Genomic DNA, 21,865 nt, shown 5'->3' with positions numbered 1-21,865 from the left:
TCTGAGCAGTGTGGAATAACTCTAAGTAACTCTGAGCAGTGTGGACTAACTCTAAGTAACTCTGAGCAGTGTGGAATAACTCTAAGTAACTCTGAGCAGTGTGGAATAACTCTAAGTAACTCTGAGCAGTGTGGAATAACTCTAAGTAACTCTGAGCAGTGTGGAATAACTCTAAGTAACTCTGAGCAGTGTGGACTAACTCTAAGAGTTGAATAACTCTGAGCAGTGTGGAATAACTCTAAGTAACTCTGAACAGTGTGGAATAACTCTAAGTAACTCTGAGCAGTGTGGAATAACTCTAAGTAACTCTGAGCAGTGTGGACTAACTCTAAGAGTTGAATAACTCTGAGCAGTGTGGAATAACTCTAAGTAACTCTGAGCAGTGTGGACTAACTCTAAGAGTTGAATAACTCTGAGCAGTGTGGAATAACTCTAAGTAACTCTGAGCAGTGTGGAATAACTCTAAGTAACCCCGAGCAGTGTGGAATAACTCTAAGTAACCCCGAGCAGTGTGGAATAACTCTAAGTAACTCTGAGCAGTGTGGACTAATTCTAAGAGTTGAATAACTCTGAGCAGTGTGGAATAACTCTAAGTAACTCTGAGCAGTGTGGACTAACTCTAAGAGTTGAATAACTCTGAGCAGTGTGGAATAACTCTAAGTAACTCTGAGCAGTGTGGAATAACTCTAAGTAACTCTGAGCAGTGTGGAATAACTCTAAGTAACTCTGAGCAGTGTGGACTAACTCTAAGAGTTGAATAACTCTGAGCAGTGTGGAATAACTCTAAGTAACTCTGAGCAGTGTGGAATAACTCTAAGTAACTCTGAGCAGTGTGGACTAACTCTAAGAGTTGAATAACTCTGAGCAGTGTGGAATAACTCTAAGTAACTCTGAGCAGTGTGGACTAACTCTAAGAGTTGAATAACTCTGAGCAGTGTGGAATAACTCTAAGTAACTCTGAGCAGTGTGGACTAACTCTAAGAGTTGAATAACTCTGAGCAGTGTGGAATAACTCTAAGTAACTCTGAGCAGTGTGGAATAACTCTAAGTAACTCTGAGCAGTGTGGACTAACTCTAAGAGTTGAATAACTCTGAGCAGTGTGGAATAACTCTAAGTAACTCTGAGCAGTGTGGACTAACTGTAAGAGTTGAATAACTCTGAGCAGTGTGGAATAACTCTAAGTAACTCTGAGCAGTGTGGAATAACTCTAAGTAACTCTGAGCGGTGTGGAATAACTCTAAGAGTTGAATAACTCTGAGCAGTGTGGGTTAACTCTAAGTAACTCTGAGCAGTGTGGAATAACTAAGTAACTCTGAGCAGTGTGGACTAACTGTAAGAGTTGAATAACTCTGAGCAGTGTGGAATAACTCTAAGTAACTCTGAGCAGTGTGGAATAACTCTAAGTAACTCTGAGCAGTGTGGAATAACTCTAAGTAACTCTGAGCAGTGTGGAATAACTCTAAGTAACTCTGAGCAGTGTGGAATAACTCTAAGTAACTCTGAGCAGTGTGGAATAACTCTAAGTAACCCCGAGCAGTGTGGAATAACTCTAAGAGTTGAATAACACTGAGCAGTGTGGAATAACTCTAAGTAACTCTGAGCAGTGTGGAATAACTCTAAGTAACTCTGAGCAGTGTGGAATAACTCTAAGTAACTCTGAGCAGTGTGGAATAACTCTAAGTAACCCCGAGCAGTGTGGAATAACTCTAAGTAACCCCGAGCAGTGTGGAATAACTCTAAGTAACTCTGAGCAGTGTGGACTAATTCTAAGAGTTGAATAACTCTGAGCAGTGTGGAATAACTCTAAGTAACTCTGAGCAGTGTGGACTAACTCTAAGAGTTGAATAACTCTGAGCAGTGTGGAATAACTCTAAGTAACTCTGAGCAGTGTGGAATAACTCTAAGTAACTCTGAGCAGTGTGGAATAACTCTAAGTAACTCTGAGCAGTGTGGACTAACTCTAAGAGTTGAATAACTCTGAGCAGTGTGGAATAACTCTAAGTAACTCTGAGCAGTGTGGAATAACTCTAAGTAACTCTGAGCAGTGTGGACTAACTCTAAGAGTTGAATAACTCTGAGCAGTGTGGAATAACTCTAAGTAACTCTGAGCAGTGTGGACTAACTCTAAGAGTTGAATAACTCTGAGCAGTGTGGAATAACTCTAAGTAACTCTGAGCAGTGTGGACTAACTCTAAGAGTTGAATAACTCTGAGCAGTGTGGGATAACTCTAAGTAACTCTGAGCAGTGTGGAATAACTCTAAGTAACTCTGAGCAGTGTGGACTAACTCTAAGAGTTGAATAACTCTGAGCAGTGTGGAATAACTCTAAGTAACTCTGAGCAGTGTGGACTAACTGTAAGAGTTGAATAACTCTGAGCAGTGTGGAATAACTCTAAGTAACTCTGAGCAGTGTGGAATAACTCTAAGTAACTCTGAGCGGTGTGGAATAACTCTAAGAGTTGAATAACTCTGAGCAGTGTGGGTTAACTCTAAGTAACTCTGAGCAGTGTGGAATAACTAAGTAACTCCGAGCAGTGTGGACTAACTCTAAGAGTTGAATAACTCTGAGCAGTGTGGAATAACTCTAAGTAACTCTGAGCAGTGTGGAATAACTCTAAGTAACTCTGAGCAGTGTGGAATAACTCTAAGTAACTCTGAGCAGTGTGGAATAACTACGTAACTCTGAGCAGTGTGGACTAACTCTAAGAGTTGAATAACTCTGAGCAGTGTGGAATAACTCTAAGTAACTCTGAGCAGTGTGGACTAACTCTAAGAGTTGAATAACTCTGAGCTGTGGGGAATAACTCTAAGTAACTCTGAGCAGTGTGGAATAACTCTAAGTAACTCTGAGCAGTGTGGACTAACTCTAAGAGTTGAATAACTCTGAGCAGTGTGGAATAACTCTAAGTAACTCTGAGCAGTGTGGAATAACTCTAAGAGTTGAATAACTCTGAGCAGTGTGGAATACCTCTAAGTAACTCTGAACAGTGTGGAATAACTCTAAGTAACTCTTAGCAGTGTGGAATAACTCTAAGTAACTCTGAGCAGTGTGGACTAACTCTAAGAGTTGAATAACTCTGAGCAGTGTGGAATAACTCTAAGTAACTCTGAGCAGTGTGGACTAACTCTAAGAGTTGAATAACTCTGAGCAGTGTGGAATAACTCTAAGTAACTCTGAGCAGTGTGGACTAACTCTAAGAGTTGAATAACTCTGAGCAGTGTGGAATAACTCTAAGTAACTCTGAGCGGTGTGGACTAACTCTAAGAGTTGAATAACTATGAGCAGTGTGGAATAACTCTAAGTAACTCTGAGCAGTGTGGACTAACTCTAAGAGTTGAATAACTCTGAGCAGTGTGGAATAACTCTAAGTAACTCTGAGCAGTGTGGAATAACTCTAAGTAACTCTGAGCAGTGTGGAATAACTCCAAGTAACTCTGAGCAGTGTGGACTAACTCTAAGAGTTGAATAACTATGAGCAGTGTGGAATAACTCTAAGTAACTCTGAGCGGTGTGGAATAACTCTAAGAGTTGAATAACTCTGAGCAGTGTGGAATAACTCTAAGTAACTCTGAGCGGTGTGGACTAACTCTAAGAGTTGAATAACTATGAGCAGTGTGGAATAACTCTAAGTAACTCTGAGCAGTGTGGACTAACTCTAAGAGTTGAATAACTCTGAGCAGTGTGGAATAACTCTAAGTAACTCTGAGCAGTGTGGAATAACTCTAAGTAACTCTGAGCAGTGTGGAATAACTCTAAGTAACTCTGAGCAGTGTGGAATAACTCTAAGTAACTCTGAGCAGTGTGGACTAACTCTAAGAGTTGAATAACTCTGAGCAGTGTGGAATAACTCTAAGTAACTCTGAGCAGTGTGGAATAACTCTAAGTAACTCTGAGCAGTGTGGAATAACTCTAAGAGTTGAATAACTCTGAGCAGTGTGGAATAACTCTAAGTAACTCTGAGCAGTGTGGAATAACTCTAAGTAACTCTGAGCAGTGTGGAATAACTCTAAGTAACTCTGAGCAGTGTGGAATAACTCTAAGTAACTCTGAGCAGTGTGGACTAACTCTAAGAGTTGAATAACTCTGAGCAGTGTGGAATAACTCTAAGTAACTCTGAGCAGTGTGGACTAACTCTATGAGTTGAATAACTCTGAGCAGTGTGGAATAACTCTAAGTAACTCTGAGCAGTGTGGAATAACTCTAAGTAACTCTGAGCAGTGTGGAATAACTCTAAGTAACTCTGAGCAGTGTGGAATAACTCTAAGTAACTCTGAGCAGTGTGGACTAACTCTAAGAGTTGAATAACTCTGAGCAGTGTGGAATAACTCTAAGTAACTCTGAGCAGTGTGGAATAACTCTAAGTAACTCTGAGCAGTGTGGAATAACTCTAAGAGTTGAATAACTCTGAGCAGTGTGGAATAACTCTAAGTAACTCTGAGCAGTGTGGAATAACTCTAAGTAACTCTGAGCAGTGTGGAATACCTCTAAGTAACTCTGAGCAGTGTGGAATAACTCTAAGTAACTCTGAGCAGTGTGGACTAACTCTAAGAGTTGAATAACTCTGAGCAGTGTGGAATAACTCTAAGTAACTCTGAGCAGTGTGGAATAACTCTAAGTAACTCTGAGCAGTGTGGAATAACTCTAAGAGTTGAATAACTCTGAGCAGTGTGGAATAACTCTAAGTAACTCTGAGCAGTGTGGAATAACTCTAAGTAACTCTGAGGAGTGTGGAATAACTCTAAGAGTTGAATAACTCTGAGCAGTGTGGAATAACTCTAAGTAACTCTGAGCAGTGTGGAATAACTCTAAGTAACTCTGAGCAGTGTGGAATAACTCTAAGTAACTCTGAGCAGTGTGGAATGACTCTAAGTAGCTCTGAGCAGTGTGGACTAACTCTAAGAGTTGAATAACTCTGAGCAGTGTGGAATAACTCTACGTAACTCTGAGCAGTGTGGAATAACTCTAAGTAACTCTGAGCAGTGTGGAATAACTCTAAGTAACTCTGAGCAGTGTGGAATAACGCTAAGTAACTCTGAGCAGTGTGGACTAACTCTAAGAGTTGAATAACTCTGAGCAGTGTGGAATAACTCTAAGTAACTCTGAGCAGTGTGGAATAACTCTAAGAGTTGAATAACTCTGAGCAGTGTGGAATAACTCTAAGTAACTCTGAGCGGTGTGGACTAACTCTAAGAGTTGAATAACTATGAGCAGTGTGGAATAACTCTAAGTAACTCTGAGCAGTGTGGACTAACTCTAAGAGTTGAATAACTCTGAGCAGTGTGGAATAACTCTAAGTAACTCTGAGCAGTGTGGAATAACTCTAAGTAACTCTGAGCAGTGTGGAATAACTCCAAGTAACTCTGAGCAGTGTGGACTAACTCTAAGAGTTGAATAACTATGAGCAGTGTGGAATAACTCTAAGTAACTCTGAGCGGTGTGGAATAACTCTAAGAGTTGAATAACTCTGAGCAGTGTGGAATAACTCTAAGTAACTCTGAGCGGTGTGGACTAACTCTAAGAGTTGAATAACTATGAGCAGTGTGGAATAACTCTAAGTAACTCTGAGCAGTGTGGACTAACTCTAAGAGTTGAATAACTCTGAGCAGTGTGGAATAACTCTAAGTAACTCTGAGCAGTGTGGAATAACTCTAAGTAACTCTGAGCAGTGTGGAATAACTCTAAGTGTAGAATAATTTTGAGCAGTGTGGAATAACTCTAAGAGTTGAATAACTCTGAGCAGTGTGGAATAACTCTAAACGTGGAATAACTGAGCAGTGTGGGATAACTCTAAGTAACTCTGAGCAGAGTGGAATAACTCTAAGCGTGGAACAACTGAGCAGTGTGGAATCATTAAGTAATTCTGAGCAGTGTGGAATAACGCTAAGCGTAGATTAACTCTGAGCAGTGTGCGATAACTCTAAGTAACTCTGAGCAGTGTGGAATAACTCTAAGTGTAGAATAATTCTGGGCAGTGTGGAATAACTCTAAGTAACTCTGAGCAGTGTGGACTAACTCTAAGAGTTGAATAACTCTGAGCAGTGTGGAATAACTCTAAGTAACTCTGAGCAGTGTGGAATAACTCTAAGTGTAGAATAATTTTGAGCAGTGTGGAATAACTCTAAGAGTTGAATAACTCTGAGCAGTGTGGAATAACTCTAAGTAACTCTGAGCAGTGTGGAATAACTCTCAGTAACTCTGAGCAGTGTGGGCTAACTCTAAGAGTTGAATAACTCTGAGCAGTGTGGAATAACTCTAAGGTTGAATAACTCTGAGCAGTGTGGAATAACTCTAAGTAACTCTGAGCAGTGTGGAATAACGCTAAGCGTAGAATAACTCTGAGCAGTGTGGAATAACTTGAAACGTGGAATAACTGAGCAGTGTGGGATAACTCTAAGTAACTCTGAGCAGTGTGGAATAACGCTAAGCGTAGAATAACTCTGAGCAGTGTGGGATAACTCTAAGTAACTCTGAGCAGTGTGGAATAACGCTAAGCGTAGAATAACTCTGAGCAGTGTGGAATAACTCTAAGCGTGGAATAACTGAGCAGTGTTGAATCATTAAGTAATTCTGAGCAGTGTGGAATAACGCTAAGCGTAGATTAACTCTGAGCAGTGTGCGATAACTCTAAGTAACTCTGAGCAGTGTGGAATAACTCTAAGTGTAGAATAATACTGAGCAGTGTGGAATAACCAGAGGTTGTTACCACATTCAAGAGTGTGAGTGGTAAACTGAGGTAGTGACATTATTGTGCACTGTACCCTTAGGTCCTCATTATGAGGGGCCCAGTAAATGGTGTGATAATGTGTGGTAGGGACAAGGCAAACATGAAAGAGAAAGAGAAAGAACATTTTAGGGACAGTGTTTAAAAATAAGAGGGATAGGGGACGAAAACTTAAGAGAAGTAAATGAAAGCGCTAGGGAAAGGGGCAAGAGAGGGTGAAGATGGCTGAGTCCCATGCCCAGGTGGTAAAGATGTGGCTGGAAAGGGCTGATGAAAGTGCCACAGTAGAGTTCACTGGCTAGATATCTCAGTGAGTGAACCACTTGGCTCCTGGAAAGGCAAAGTCAGCTGACTGTCCCTTCAAGGTCAACAAATTGAATACCATTAAAATTTGGTAACAGCGATTCATCGACAGATAAACTGGCAAGTGCCAGTAGGTTAATAGTAACACTTGTTAGTATTGATTAGATGCAATTTGGTTTTCAATGTATACCATAAAATTTGGAGATATAGTCTAACATTGTAATATACTTTAATAATTACTAATTACATGCTAACTGAATTCTGGTTCTATATTTAACACTTTGTAATCATAATTCAAGTTAAGTCTCCTTTTCTGTCTCCTTTCCACCTGTCAAATTTGGCCATAATACTTGTTGTATGTTATCAACTAATCATTCGTGAAGTAATAGCACATCTCAGGTGTGGGACCTTCTGCGGAGGTGAACCTTGGTTATAAACCAGGATATATATCACAAAAATATTGTGAAGGTAAGTATATCTAGGGAAGTATGAATTAAAAAAAATGAAATGAAAAAAGGGATTTATAGAGCGCATGGCTACCCGGGAGTTTCTAGCGCTAATCAATCATATGATGGAGCAGGATAAAGGGATTAAGGGAAACGCCGTGTCTTTAAATACTTCCGGAAGATGAGGTGGTTAGGTTCTCTACGGATGTGCAGTGGGAGAGTATTCCACAGTCTGGGGTCATTGTGTGAGAAGAGCCTACCTCCACTCCTTGCCTTTCTGATCCTAGGAACTGCAGCTAGGTAAAGTGAGTGAGCAAAGGTTTCTGGTGGTTTTATGAGGGCGAACCAGGGCTTTCAAGATGGGGGGACTAATCCCAGTTAGGGACTTGTGGACAATACATAAAGTCTTAAAATTGATTCTTTCTTGGACCGGGAGCCAGTGCAAAGCACGAATGTCTGGTTTTGCGGAGCAGCAGTGGCTGGTACTGGTCAGCAATCTAGCCGCCGCATTCTGGAGAATCTGCAGCCTCTTGATCTTGATAGTATTGATTTACTATTCTTAAGTCTTCACCTACTTACCTTGAAGATTTATATTTCATCAATTTACACATATGTGGGGTTAATTTTAGTAAACCTATAGCTACCTCTATATGTTTACCTTTGTGAAATTATTGTAGTCAATATTCTAGCCATGATATGTTTGGACCACACAACTTTTAAAACAACATTCTCATTATAGAATGGAATGGGACACCCAAAAGGAAAAGTCAACAAATCTTCAAGTCTGTTTATAGAAAATAAATCTTCCTTTATTTAATCCCGCTTTAAAATACAAAGTCTAGCAACCAAAGCATCCAGCCAACGTGTTTCGATCAAAATCCCTTGAGCTTCGCCAGGGCTTATATGTCTTGTTCAGCATTGACTTATTCCAAGAACTAATATCAACGGTTTCCATTAACCGTTGGTCATAAAAGGCATCCCATTATTCAGTCAGCTTCAAAGTCCTACACCAAATCTGGCAGGCTCTTGACATGATGCCAATAGAAGACGGGGTACGTGTATCCCCCATTTAATACCTGAATCAGTTCTGGAGTCGCCATGAACACAGGTGCCCTTAATTGTATTTAGCTTTTTTTTCATAAAAGGGTGCACCTTTACGGGCATCACTGTGATGGCAAAACGCTGATGGAGCATTGCGTTACTGATTCAGGTATCGACTGCTCAAACCCAGGCATACTATCTTTCCAAAATGAAGCAGACCAGCACTGGACAAACCCAGGCATTCTTTGGATCTCTTGTTGTCTCATCAGATTTCACATTCAAACTTTCCTAGTAATAATGAACCTGATCGAGAAAACTCCATCATATCTACAAATGCGCTTGGTAACCTTAACACGCTCCAGACTGGATTTATGTCACAGTATGAGTAACAAAATATCTTCTTACAATAATATGGTATCCAGAATATCAACCGCAACGACATTGTGAAGGTAAGTTAACACAAAATGTACATTTACTGTTCTTAACTCCATTTGTATCTGCTCTGGATGCTGGCACTGCCAGTTGTTGTTTGCCTGCACTGAAGGACCAGTGATAGGTTCAAGAAGGAGGCAGAGAAAGATGGACGTTTACTTGCTCGTATTGTGTAGGGTTTTGGACACAGATGCTAATAACCTACGTGTTCTAGGGCATTAACAGTTGTTAATACCCTGAGTTGAGGTCAGTAACATTTGATTGTAAACAAGTGGAACTGTGACAACAGGGTTACCCAGACAGAAACCCATTTGCACGGTTAGTCCTCTCGTGGTAATTTACTTCTATAACCAAAACCATGTGCCCGCCATTTGCATGGCTATAACTCTGATTTGTATCATCACATGCTCAGAAGAGCTGGAACAACAAACACAACTGTTTGCGATTGTAAAACACCCAACAGACCCTTCTTCAATGAGTACGAGTTGTCTAAGTCTGCAGAGTATCCAGGTCCCCTGCTGATCTTTTTTAACTCGAAAGTGAAATCATTGGTTCCTTCGTATTCCGTCTCTGGTTGTAATTTCTGCTATCTCAACACAGTGATTACATACTTTTAGCTCTGTTTCCCCTTTCTAGATAGCTGGTGCTAATAATCGCATGATTGTTTTAAACTGTTTTCTCACTTTGTAGTCTGTTCACAAAAAACCTGAAATTTGAGATATCCGAGCGGATAGCTTCTTATCTTAATAAGTTGTTTTTAGTTTGAAGTATTTTCTACATTGGGCTTCAACTTTTCCCCAAGTTATTTCTTTGTTAAAGATAATTTGTTCAATGTCCAGCTTCCATCGTTGTTCAATGCAGTGCATCCTCATGGGATAATTTCGGCAATTTGTAGGTACAACTTAGCGCCTCAACGCGTGACTGTTGGTGTCTCACTGAGGGGGATAGTAAGGCAAAGGGGATTATCATCTGGGACAAACTTCCAGTTGCTAGAGTCTCATTGAGCTCTAGTGAGTGGTGCTAGTCCTGCCCAGCTGCTTTCTGACAGTGGATGTAGAAGACAACCATTTTGGAACCCCCCTTAACCTCGGGGCTCTACAGGAAGGGGAGCTGAATTAGACGCAACGCTCAGAAGTGTGGAATTCTGTGGACAAGGATTAGTTTCATTCCAACACTGATAGACACCCCAAGCTTACCTCACTAAAATGAAAATACCATCCCATTGACAGGGAACCCCTTGTAGAGCTACAACTAGCTACTATTTCAGGCCCCTATTTTACTCACTTTTTTAGTCACTTTCTGACAGAAGCAACTGATCTAGAGATCTAGAAGGAAGCTGTACTACCCTTGGCAAAAAAGACTGCCATTGATTTGTCGATCCTTTCTAGTTATCGACCTATGTTGCTCCTTCCCGCTATGTCTAAAATTCTAGAAAATTAGTGAAAGACTGACTTTGTTTTTAGAGACGTACAAGCTGCTGGATCCAGGGCCGGACTGGCCACCGGGCGTTTTGGCATGCTGCCGAGCTGGGGGCTGATTTCGTTGAAGGGGACCTGCGTGTGCTGAACGAAATTCGTTTTGCCTTGTTTATTTCGAAGCACATGCAGGTCTCCATCAACGAAATTAGCCCAGACCGCAGTGACATCAGCCCCCAGCTTGGCAGCATGCCAAAACACCCAGTAGCCAGTCCGGCCCTGGTTGGATCCCTCTCAGACCAGGTTCCAAGCTAATTGGAGCACAGAATCCAAGCTGCTATCTGTGTCAGATGATATCAGGCCAGGAGTTGATCACGGCGGGGACACAGTCCTGATCCTACTTGAACTGTCTGCAGCTTTTGACACCGTCTCTTACAGCTTGCTGACTGACAGGCTTCACGAGATTGGTGTACATTCTTTTGCCTTTAGGTGGCTGAGCTCTTTCTTATTGAATAGAACACAGATAGTCCTGCTGGGTGCTCGCAGATCTCGCTCCTTTACATCTACTTGTGGACTTCCCCAAGGCTCCTTGTTGAGTCCCACTCTTTTTAATGTTTCTGCCGTTCGAATGGCAAAAATTGTCAGGACATGGGGTTTTGAGGTCACTTCTTATGCAGATGATAACCAGCTGAAGATATCACAGCGGGACGGTTATAGTGAGACCTGAATCAATCTAGATTCTAGAGGGATACCTCACCGAAGTAGCGGAATGGATGACAAAGCATTGTCTAAAACTCAATGCAGAGAAAACGGAGAACCTGCTGTTCAGTGGTGCATCATATTTGGCAGGCCTAAGTCATTGGTGGCCTGAGTCATTGGGATAGATGCCCACACTCAAAAAATCGGCAGAAAACTTGGGGGTCAACATCGATTACCAACTCTCCACACAAGAACATGTCAGGGCTGAGAGTGGCAAATGCTTCGCCATTCTCAAGCTTTTAAGAAGGCTATTCAGATGGATCCCAACAGCTTGATGATAAACCATAGTCAAGGGCCTCATAACACGTTCAATGGATTATGGTAATGCATTATTTGTAGGTATGACTGATTACCTTTTAACAAGATTGTTGGTAATCCAAAATGCTGAACCCAAACTAATCGGTAATATGGACAGATGTGGCTCTGCATGTTATGTTATGTTATACTTTATTTGTAGAGCACACGTACACCAGATTGGTTTCATGGCGCTACTCTAAGGGTGCTGGTCTGAGATGTTACTCGTATGCCTGTATGAATAGCCATGTTTTTAGGAGTCTACGAAAATTCATGAGGTCTGTGTAGGATTTAATATCTAGAGGCAGGGAGTTCAAGTATCGGGGGCCCAATATGGCGAACCTTGTTCCACCAAAATGTTTCAGTTTCAAGGGAGTTATAGTCAGAAAATGCATAGGGGCAGATCGCAAGTTGCGGGTCGGAATGTATCTTTCAATAAGGCTGTTGATTAATTTGGGGTTTCTACCATTCAAGGACTTAAAGTTAAAGCATCCCACCTTGAAGGCGCACCCCTGAGTTATGGGGAGCCAGAGCAGCTTACTTAAAAGAGGAGTGACATGTTGACGCCTGTTTTCCTGAAGAATCAGTCTGGTTGCCTGGTTCTGTACTAGTTGAAGACGGTGGGTGAGATAAGCGGGAATACCGAAGTGTAGAGAATTGACGTAATCTATATGGGATATCACCATAGCACGAACTGCCTGTATTTTTGCTTCCTTTGTAAGGAAGGGTTTGTCTGGCTTATTTACATTGGCTGTATGTGCATAAGAGAGCTAATTTCAAACTCTTATGCTACACTCATAGCCTTGCACAATGCAGACCCTGAGATCAGGGGTGGCCGGCATGGCTTGCGGGTGGCGGCGGGCAGGTCGCCCAGGAGGTTGGGGGGGTTTGGCAGGGGTATATGTTTGCTTCCTTTGTAAGGAAGGCCTTGTCTAGCTTATTTACATTGGCTGTCTGTGCATAAGAGAGCTAATTTCAAACTCTTATGCTACACTCATAAAACCTTGCACAATGCAGACCCTGAGATCAGGGGTGGCCGGCATGGCTTGTGGGTGGCGGGAGGGCAGGTCGCCCAGGAGGTAAGGGAGGGGGGGCAATCAGGGTTATGTTTCTTCTTCATACGGTTTAAAAGCAGTGGGGCGATGCTTCTCCGCCATAGTGGAGGAGCCGCCACTGTGTGATATCCTACAAGCTAGAATGGAATTTTATAAACTCACTCGCGATCGGAGATCTCTTAACCTGGCCCTAGCTAAAACCAAACGTATAATAAAAGTCCGCTCAGAAGGCCGTCCTTTCTCTTACCTGGCCGCTACTCAGAGGAATTCACTACCTATGGATATTCACCTCATTGGTAAACACACCAGGTTTAGAAAAGAATTAAAAACCTGGCTCTTTCCGGGTTAATGGACTGTATGATGTTTTTGTTCAGTGAAGATCTCTCAGTGGAGGTGCTGGGTAATTACTTTTTTTTTTTTTTTTAAACCTTTATTCAAGAAAGAAGGAGATACATACGCAGGCCCACAACCACCATGGCCGGCCGCAAAAACAATCAATAGGAGCAGGAGAAACTTAGGCCAATCAGCAATCAGGATAGTTCAAGGTACACCAGACATGGCTGTGAGGCTCGCAACTCAGGATATGAGGTTTTCATTTTTAAATTTTAGAAGAAGAGTAGGGGCTGCAACGACAAGGACATCACACCTTACATGAGAATTACACAAAAGAGACGAGGGGGACGTACCCCATTTACAGTCGGAGATAGGCTATGACTACAGCAACTATGTAAGCTAGGCAGCCGCGGCGGTAAGACTGGACAATGAGCAATATTACAGAAAGCAACATTTCTAAGTACCACCCCAGAGAGCCCACCCCCCAAGAACAGAGAAACAGAGGCTTGTTGAGATGCCAGAAAAAGAAAAAAGGTGTAAGACCAAGAGACAGCCAACCCTACTAAAGAAGAAAGAACCCTCCCAAAGCCGGAAAAGAGCGATAGGGACCGCTGGGTAATTACTTAACGCTGTGACGTCCCCTAGGGGATAGGTGTTGCACTTTACAAATACACTAAATAGATAAATAAGTAGCGCTGATGCATTAGTTTCTAGTAGCTCAAATTAGCGTAATTTCTAATATTTGTATGTTTTCCTCCTCTTCATTGCTTGATTTTGCTCACGAGAAAGTGTCACTCATGGTCGTTGAAATGTCACTCATAATTACACTGAAATTATGAAAATGTCACACATTGCAATCTGAAACCTTGGCAGCTATGCTAAATCTACCACACACAGCACATTTGGACATCTCATAATTCCATGCCACACAATTCAACTATAAATAATTTAACACTACAACATTCCATACCACATAATTACAATCCAACACATTAAAATACACATATTTCCACTTCACTCCATACCACATAATTCCACATCACATAATAACTTTCCACACAACTTAATACCACTACAAACCACATAATTACACTCCACACAACAAAATTCAACTACACATAATTCCACTTCAACCTATAGAATTATACTTCACACAACATATTTACACTCCACTCCAAAACACATAATTAGCCTCCACAATATACAACTCTGCAACATGCTGCATAATTTTACTCCGCACAATTACACACCACACCATGCCACATAATTCCACACGTCACACAATTCCACAATTCATGCCCACACAATTCATCACACATCATAATTACACTCCACATAATACCACTCAGCAGCACATAATTTACCTCTACATAATTATGCTCTACTCCTTATTGCATAAATACACTCCACATAAATCAAGTCTATGCCACGTAGCAACATTCCACATGACTACACTTCACACCATGCCTCATAATACCATTCAACATAATTTTCACTCAACAGGGCACACTTCCACGTCACACAAATTCAACTCTACACATTTCCATTCCATACCACATAATTAAACGACAAACTACTTAATTCAAACAAATAACACAATTACACAACACACAACATACATCCAATCTACACCACAAAATTCCACATCATGCTACAATATTTAACAGCACACCACATAAGTAAGCTCCACTGCATACCACTCCACAACACAAAATACCATTTCATATAATCTCTCTCCAAAACAAACAATCCTACTCCATGACACATAATCCCACTCCACATAATTCCAGTACACTCAATACCACACAATTACTAGCCACATAATTACACTGCACACTGTGCCACATTATTTCACTACCCAGATCCAATACACACAACACAATTCCACAACTAACAATTCCAATCTAAACCATATATGACTTGTATATATGCAAATGCATATATTGCAACACCATATATTGCAAATGGTGTTTACCTTCCAATGCCTCCCAGCAGATCCTGTTCCTGGGGGAAGCTGCAATCCTTCCCCTGCCCCGTCAGCTCTCCTCTGTGCTGCCTCCTGATCTCTGGGGACCCCACCCCCATCCTTGTCCTCTCCCTTCTCTGAGGCAATGCCCTGTGGTTAATGCTGTTCTCTGGGACCCCCACCCCATCCTTGTCCTCCCTTTTCAGAGGCTGTGCCCTGAGGGGAATGCTGTCTCTGGGGGCCCCCATCCCCATCCCTTTTCTGGGCCCTTGGCTCTGACTGAAGAGAAACAATGTAACTTGTTACTTTGTTTCTCTTCAGTCCTGGGTCAGTGCAGAGCTCAGAGCAGGCTGAAGCCTGCACCTGCTTTAGAGCAATAGCTGAGTTTGCCCCTTAACAGACTGAAGACTGCCCTCCACCCCCACTCTGTTTGTTACGCCCCTGCCTCAAACACTATAAATCCTTTTTCAAATCCACCAGGAAAGGAGTTGCAGAGTTATTTTTTTTATTGCTCATCTCTATAGAATTCATAGTATCGAGTGTGTGTTAAAGAACTCTGTATTTTTCTAAAATAACGCACTGGCTGGACCTTGCCCTGTTACAGAGTTTACAGCACTTCACAAAAAAGCACCACATTTCTTAAAGCACTCTGCAAATTGCAAAATATTACTTCAGCAGAGGGCCGGGCATCCTGTTCCAGAACTGGAGGCTGACTGAAGAGAAACGATGTTACATTGTTTCTCTTCAGCGCGAGATGCTCAGGGCAGGCGGCAGCCTGCAGCTGCTGCTTTCGAGCAAGGCTCGCTCACTACCGAAGAGATGAGGGGTCCCCTTCAACTACCGAAGGCTGCCCCATTTCCCCACCTTCCCTTCCCCCGCACCGCAGAGGCTGCGGGGGCGTTTGTTACGCCCCTGTTACGCCCCTGTCCACTGCACGTGCGCTTGAAAATGCTTCTGAAGGGTTGTGTCAAGCACCACTCCCGCTTCGGCCCCCCAGAAACGCGGGGATCCTTTATTATTATATCATAAGGCGCTGTGTGAGTCAGCTACAGGGGGTCCCTAGACCCCCCACCCCCACCCAGCACCTGCCAGAAACAGCAGGAAGTGTTTATACACGTCCCATCGCAAAGTATATTACCTCAGCTCTGACGTCAGAACTGCCCTGATATCAATGTTTATCAGCTGTAAAAACATCAGGGCGCGGTAAAGTGATAAAGCACATGAAGGGAGCCGTGGGAATACATAGAAGGCGGCTCTGAGGATGAACAGACACGAGATAATGAAAGTATGAGAACTAGACCATATTGAGTATATAAGGTTGCAGGCATAGCGCCTTGAGTTGAGGCATAACAGCAAAACAAAGCACGCTTCGTTTATTTACGATTAGAGACTGATGATAGGCGTTGGTTTTTGAAGGATATATTGTAAGGAAAAGAATATTACCAATAAAAGGTCTGTTTATAGTGTTTGTTTTCACACTTAGAGTTTTTTTGGGTTCCAGTGGAGTCCCTGGCCACGATTAAATCTCTAGCATGAGACAGGGGCCGTCCCTGGGTCCGCCTGCCCCCACGCCTACCGTTCTTCGCCGCGTAGACGTGTTGCACGAGTCTTATAGCGCCTTGAAGTTCAAGTAGAAAGCACTGGTGTGAGTGCTTCATCTTTGTAAGGTCCACCTGATGCAGCCGGATTGGGTTTTATTAATGTATATATTTTTTAGGTTTTTGGGCACCCTACAGCTTAGCTGAAACGAGCAGCTGTACGCATTCCCAATAATTCTTTACATTGTAAGAAAGGGGGGTACACGGATCCGCGCGCGGTGGGGGTTCGTGTGAGCCAGAATGACAGAATTCAGGGTGCATTATTTAGAAAAACTTACAACGCAGTAAAATGTTAGCTTGGAAACTTGCCCATTCACTCCAGAGGCTCCATCCTGCGCGCTCAATACACGTCATGTATTGTGAAGCTGCAGTGACCATTAAACCCCCCCCTCCCCCCCAAGACATTTAAATGACCACTCCAGGGGTGCAGCTTCACCCTCTGCGGCCGTGACCCTAGAACCCCCGCGCGGCCAGCTTTAGCGTTGGTGACCCCCCTCCCCCATAACCTCCTCCACGGATTCCCTCACTACCGCCCTCCAACAGTGCCCCCGTCTCCCTACAGACCCTCTCTCGCGTGCGTCTCATTTGTTTTATAGCGCTACACATACTAGTGTAGGGTGTCAGAGCACTTTACATCTCACCCACATTATACAGAGACAATGAATCATACCTGTGTATATCAGTCTATATGAAATGCTAACTACGATAATGTGGATTGCAAGGTGTAGGAATCACATATCACCCAGTCGAGTGGTATATTTAAGAGTCTTTAGTCTTAAGAAACAAACTCCGGATTTGAAACGTACCACTGTGGTCGGGGATTGGCTTTACTAATACAAATGCATTTCTGCCCAGACAAACCTTTTTTAGCAAGCTCTGGACATTGAAAAACTCTGGGAATAAACATAACGACGAAACCTGTACAATGCAGTTTGCATGCTGGTACTTATGAACTGCAAGTAACAAAAGCATTAACCCACTAAACTATCTTCATATAATACCGTTCTGTGTTGTGCTTGGTGCATGTTTTTGCAGCAGGCGCGTTAACCCTTAGTCAAAGCTGCCACATGACAACACTGCCTCCAGCAGGAAGAGTAACCGCCAGCGTTAGCTTAACATTTTTATTGTTGCTTGAAAGCTGCCGGGCACATAAGGAACTCTGCGCTGGTGCTTGCAAAATCATAAGAGAGTTCTAAACACAGCGCCCCCCAGGTCAGTGCCAGGTGCCGCTGCACCTGTCACACTCCCTAGAGCCAGCCCTGCCTTGGGGGTTACAGGTCCGAAGAAGTCATCTCATGCGTCCTGCATTGCATCCCCCTCGGCACCCCATATTACAGTACTGATTATGCCTCCCCTAGGGAGTGTGAGCTCCAGTCTTAGGGTGCTGCTCCCCTATCCCGTGTGAGTCTTAGGGTGCTGCTCCCTTGGGCTTGTGAGCGTCAGTCTTAGGGTGCTGCTCCTCTAGCCTGTGTCAGCCCCAGTCTTAGGGTGCTGCTCCCTAGCCCGTATGAGCTCCAGTCCTAGGGTGCTGCTCCCTAGCCCGTATGAGCTCCAGTCCTAGGGTGCTGCTCCCTCAGTGAGCTCCAGTCTTAGGGTGCTCTTCCCCCATCCTGTGTCAGCCCCTGTCTTAGGGTGCTCTTCCCCCATCCTGTGTCAGCCCCTGTCTTAGGGTGCTCTTCCCCCATCCTGTGTCAGCCCCTGTCTTAGGGTGCTGCTGCCCTAGCCCATGTGAGCCCAAATCTTAGGGTGCTGTTCCTATAGCCCGTGTGAGCTCCAGTCTTAGGGTGCTGCTCCCTCAGTGAGCTCCAGTCTTAGGGTGCTCTTCCCCCATCCTGTGTCAGCCCCTGTCTTAGGGTGCTCTTCCCCCATCCTGTGTCAGCCCCTGTCTTAGGGTGCTCTTCCCCCATCCTGTGTCAGCCCCTGTCTTAGGGTGCTGCTGCCCTAGCCCATGTGAGCCCAAATCTTAGGGTGCTGTTCCTATAGCCCGTGTGAGCTCCAGTCTTAGGGTGCTGCTCCCTCAGTGAGCTCCAGTCTTAGGGTGCTCTTCCCCCATCCTGTGTCAGCCCCTGTCTTAGGGTGCTCTTCCCCCATCCTGTGTCAGCCCCAGTCTTAGGGTGCTGCTCCCTAGCCCGTATGAGCTCCAGTCCTAGGGTGCTGCTCCCTAGCCCGTATGAGCTCCAGTCCTAGGGTGCTGCTCCCTCAGTGAGCTCCAGTCTTAGGGTGCTCTTCCCCCATCCTGTGTCAGCCCCTGTCTTAGGGTGCTCTTCCCCCATCCTGTGTCAGCCCCTGTCTTAGGGTGCTCTTCCCCCATCCTGTGTCAGCCCCTGTCTTAGGGTGCTGCTGCCCTAGCCCATGTGAGCCCAAATCTTAGGGTGCTGTTCCTATAGCCCGTGTGAGCTCCAGTCTTAGGGTGCTGCTCCCTCAGTGAGCTCCAGTCTTAGGGTGCTCTTCCCCCATCCTGTGTCAGCCCCTGTCTTAGGGTGCTCTTCCCCCATCCTGTGTCAGCCCCTGTCTTAGGGTGCTGCTGCCCTAGCCCATGTGAGCCCAAATCTTAGGGTGCTGTTCCTATAGCCCGTGTGAGCTCCAGTCTTAGGGTGCTGCTCCCTCAGTGAGCTCCAGTCTTAGGGTGCTGCTCCCTCAGTGAGCTCCAGTCTTAGGGCGCTGCTTTCCTAGCACCTAGTCCTAGCATTCTCAGGGTGACCCCCTCTTCCCGCCAGCATCTCTGGACTGTAGTCGTGGAGTTCTAATGCCCACGCCTCGGGGGCGCAGTCTTAGGGGGCATTCCTCACACGCCCCCCCAGCACCTATGGGATATACTCCTAGGGAGTCGCCCACACACCCTGGGTCTACAATTATAGACTAAGAGCGCTGCTGCGCCTATGCCCCCATCGCTCCCCCACTTACTACTAGCGCAGGCAGCCTCCCACCCAGCTGCCGGACACCACACCTCACGCCGCAGCTCCACGGGGCCCCCACGGGGGTGGATTCTGCAGCCCCACGGGGCCCCCACGGGGGTGGATTCTGCAGCTCCACGGGGCCCCCACGGGGGGGGGGGATTCTGCAGCTCCACGGGGCCCCCACGGGGTGGATTCTGCAGCTCCACGGCCCCCCCACGGGGGTGGATTCTGCAGCTCTACGGGGCCCCCTTCGGGGGTGGATTCTGCAGGGGCGCAGTTCCATCTTGTACAGTTTGCACTCACAATATCCGCTTGCATCAATGAACCAGCTCATCACGGCAGGACCAGGCACACACACCTGCACAGCGCCAAGATACCCTCGCGCGTGACAGTGCGCTTTACACATATACTGAACATATAGCGCTTCATACCCCGCGGTGGGTGCCAGTGCGCGACATGGGACAGGTAGCAAGATGCAGCATGGTGAAAAAGGTAGCACCCTTCTTCATTATTAACTTGGATACAAAGAGCGTCACATAAAAAAATTGCTCACTGAGAAACAAATAACAGTCTGTTGTACTTTACAGCACAATGTAGCTAATACTCTCCGTCCCTACTACTGGCTCCAGAAGGTAAAGTGTGGGTGGGAGGGGGGATGATGGGATGTGGCGCAGCGGCTAAGCCTAACGTTTAAATTCCAGAACTAGTGGGGGCTTGAACCCCGATCTTTATACACTGTGAGATCCTAGGAAGGTCGGTTTATCTTCATGTGCCTCGGTTTTCTAATTTGTCAAAATAAAACGTAAGCGCCTGTAAGTAATTCATTCCGTTTGCTGGGCACGCTGTACAAGAAAAAATAACTGACCCTTAGCACAAATAAAATAATGTTTTTCAAGTGTGAACGGCCTGTGATAAATTCACTGCCCACGTAGCAGCCTCCCCTTCTCCGACATAAGCGTGGCATGAATGTAGCGCCTACTATTCTCGACTCCTGTCCTAGAATCTCGGAGATAGCGCTTATCCTCCTGCACTCGTTTCCAATAAGTTATCTCATTGTGACGCTACTTTGCCTCCGTTAAACTTCACGCAGTCATTTTTTTTCTCAATAAACTGGAATTACTGCACCACTTGTTCTCCAATATTCGGGGCGCTGCTTCCCCTTATACAAAACCCCTGAACGTGTTGCCTCGCCCCCTCCGTGCGTTGGGGTGCACCCAGCTAGACAAAACTGGCCAAACAAGTCCTCAGAAAACAAAAATCTGTCACCTAGGAGGTAGGGAGCCCACCGGCGGCAACCCTACACGCCGTGAGCTCCTGCGGGGAAGCGCACCTTCGGGTAAAGTTCGCGCTATATAAAATCGCATTAAATAAAATAAATTAAATAAATGACAAGATGTACCCCCGCAGCGAGCACGGCTCTGCTGGCATGATCCGGAGCGCGATGCGCACAAGCACTGCAGTTGCCTGAATGCGAGCCCCGTGGTGACGTGTGTTCGTTGCAGTCATTCATATCCAAGTGTCAAAGAATAAACAGTTGTGAGATCTCTTAAGGGCTTAAAAGTGCATCGAAGCTTCAAAGTTCTGAGCTTGGCGCTTACCCAGTGTGCTGGCCCACAGCAGCAGCAGCAGGGGGCTGGCCAGGTGTGCAGGACAGGTGGTGCCGGGTGTCCCCCGGTGCGCGCAGCCTCCCATCCCGCTCCGGTGGTGGGTCCAAGGCTCGGCTCCCTCCCTGCCTCCCCTCTCTACAGAGGCTCTCCGCTGAGCCCGCTCTGCTCTCTCTCCTCTTGGTTTATACAGTAGGACCAATCCTGGCGCCGCGCATCCTTGACGGGTCCTAACGCCGCCTGCTTCCGCGCCCCGAGCTGACAGGAGACGCGCCAGCATCCATCCTACGGGTTATCCATCGTGGCCTGTTTCCTCGGGACTGTTGCTGCTGAGGGCGGTGTGTGCCGAACTGCTGGTCGTGGGCTGTTTTTAGTTGGAGAGCTGTTGCTGGGGGCTGATTCTTCAGGACTGCTCCTCCTGTGGACATTTCTGCAGGACTGCTGGTAGGAGGAGATACACCGACACAGGAAATCATTGTCCCAGGAGTAAAGTGACTTCTAGAACGCAGGGAATAAATGAGATATTGTAGCTGTTGGCTATCAACACAGAATACACGGAGGCCTTCAGCCTCACTCCCACAGTATCCAAATTCTGTGATACGGAAGCACGTGCATCATTTCCTCGTGCTTAAGATCCCTTATTTATTTATTTATTTATTTATTTATTTATTTATTTATTTATTTATTTATTTATTTGTTTGTTTGTTTGTTTGTTTGTTTGTTTATTTATTTCACAGGTTTTAAATAGCGCTACTGGACCCAAGAGTATCAGAGCGCTTTACAAGGATGGTGAACATAATGAGATAAATTTAACAACTAAGCGAAAAAGAGTTACAGTATGACAAGGCATTCAACAAGGCTAAGGGGGCAAAGAAACAGCGAGATAACATTAAGTGGAAAGTGAATATTATAAGTTAGGATAGAGAGGGGGTGAAGAGAGGGGGAGTGAGAAAAAAATGAATGGATTGAGAGGGGGTGGGAAGAGGAGCGGAAGGTAAC

At 44.9% G+C, this 21,865-nt stretch overlaps 1 protein-coding gene across 1 annotated transcript in view; it reads right to left on the bottom strand.

Annotated features, from left to right (window-relative positions):
• The window catches only part of LTK (leukocyte receptor tyrosine kinase), a 655,467-nt gene extending 634,445 nt beyond the window's left edge, over positions 1 to 21,022 (bottom strand). The window contains exon 1 of the mRNA XM_086937237.1: positions 20,861 to 21,022. Within this exon, the coding sequence (XP_086793363.1) occupies positions 20,861 to 20,954 (94 nt within the window). The 5' untranslated portion in view covers positions 20,955 to 21,022. The remainder of the gene's footprint in view (positions 1 to 20,860) is intronic.
• Between the last annotated feature and the right edge of the window lie 843 nt (positions 21,023 to 21,865).

Source organism: Lissotriton vulgaris, chromosome 9 (assembly GCF_964263255.1).
Source record: "Lissotriton vulgaris chromosome 9, aLisVul1.2, whole genome shotgun sequence".
Classification (NCBI taxonomy): Eukaryota; Metazoa; Chordata; class Amphibia; order Caudata; family Salamandridae; genus Lissotriton; species Lissotriton vulgaris.
The sequence above is the reverse complement of the archived record's forward strand: the minus strand, read 5'-3'. Positions and strand labels throughout refer to the sequence as shown.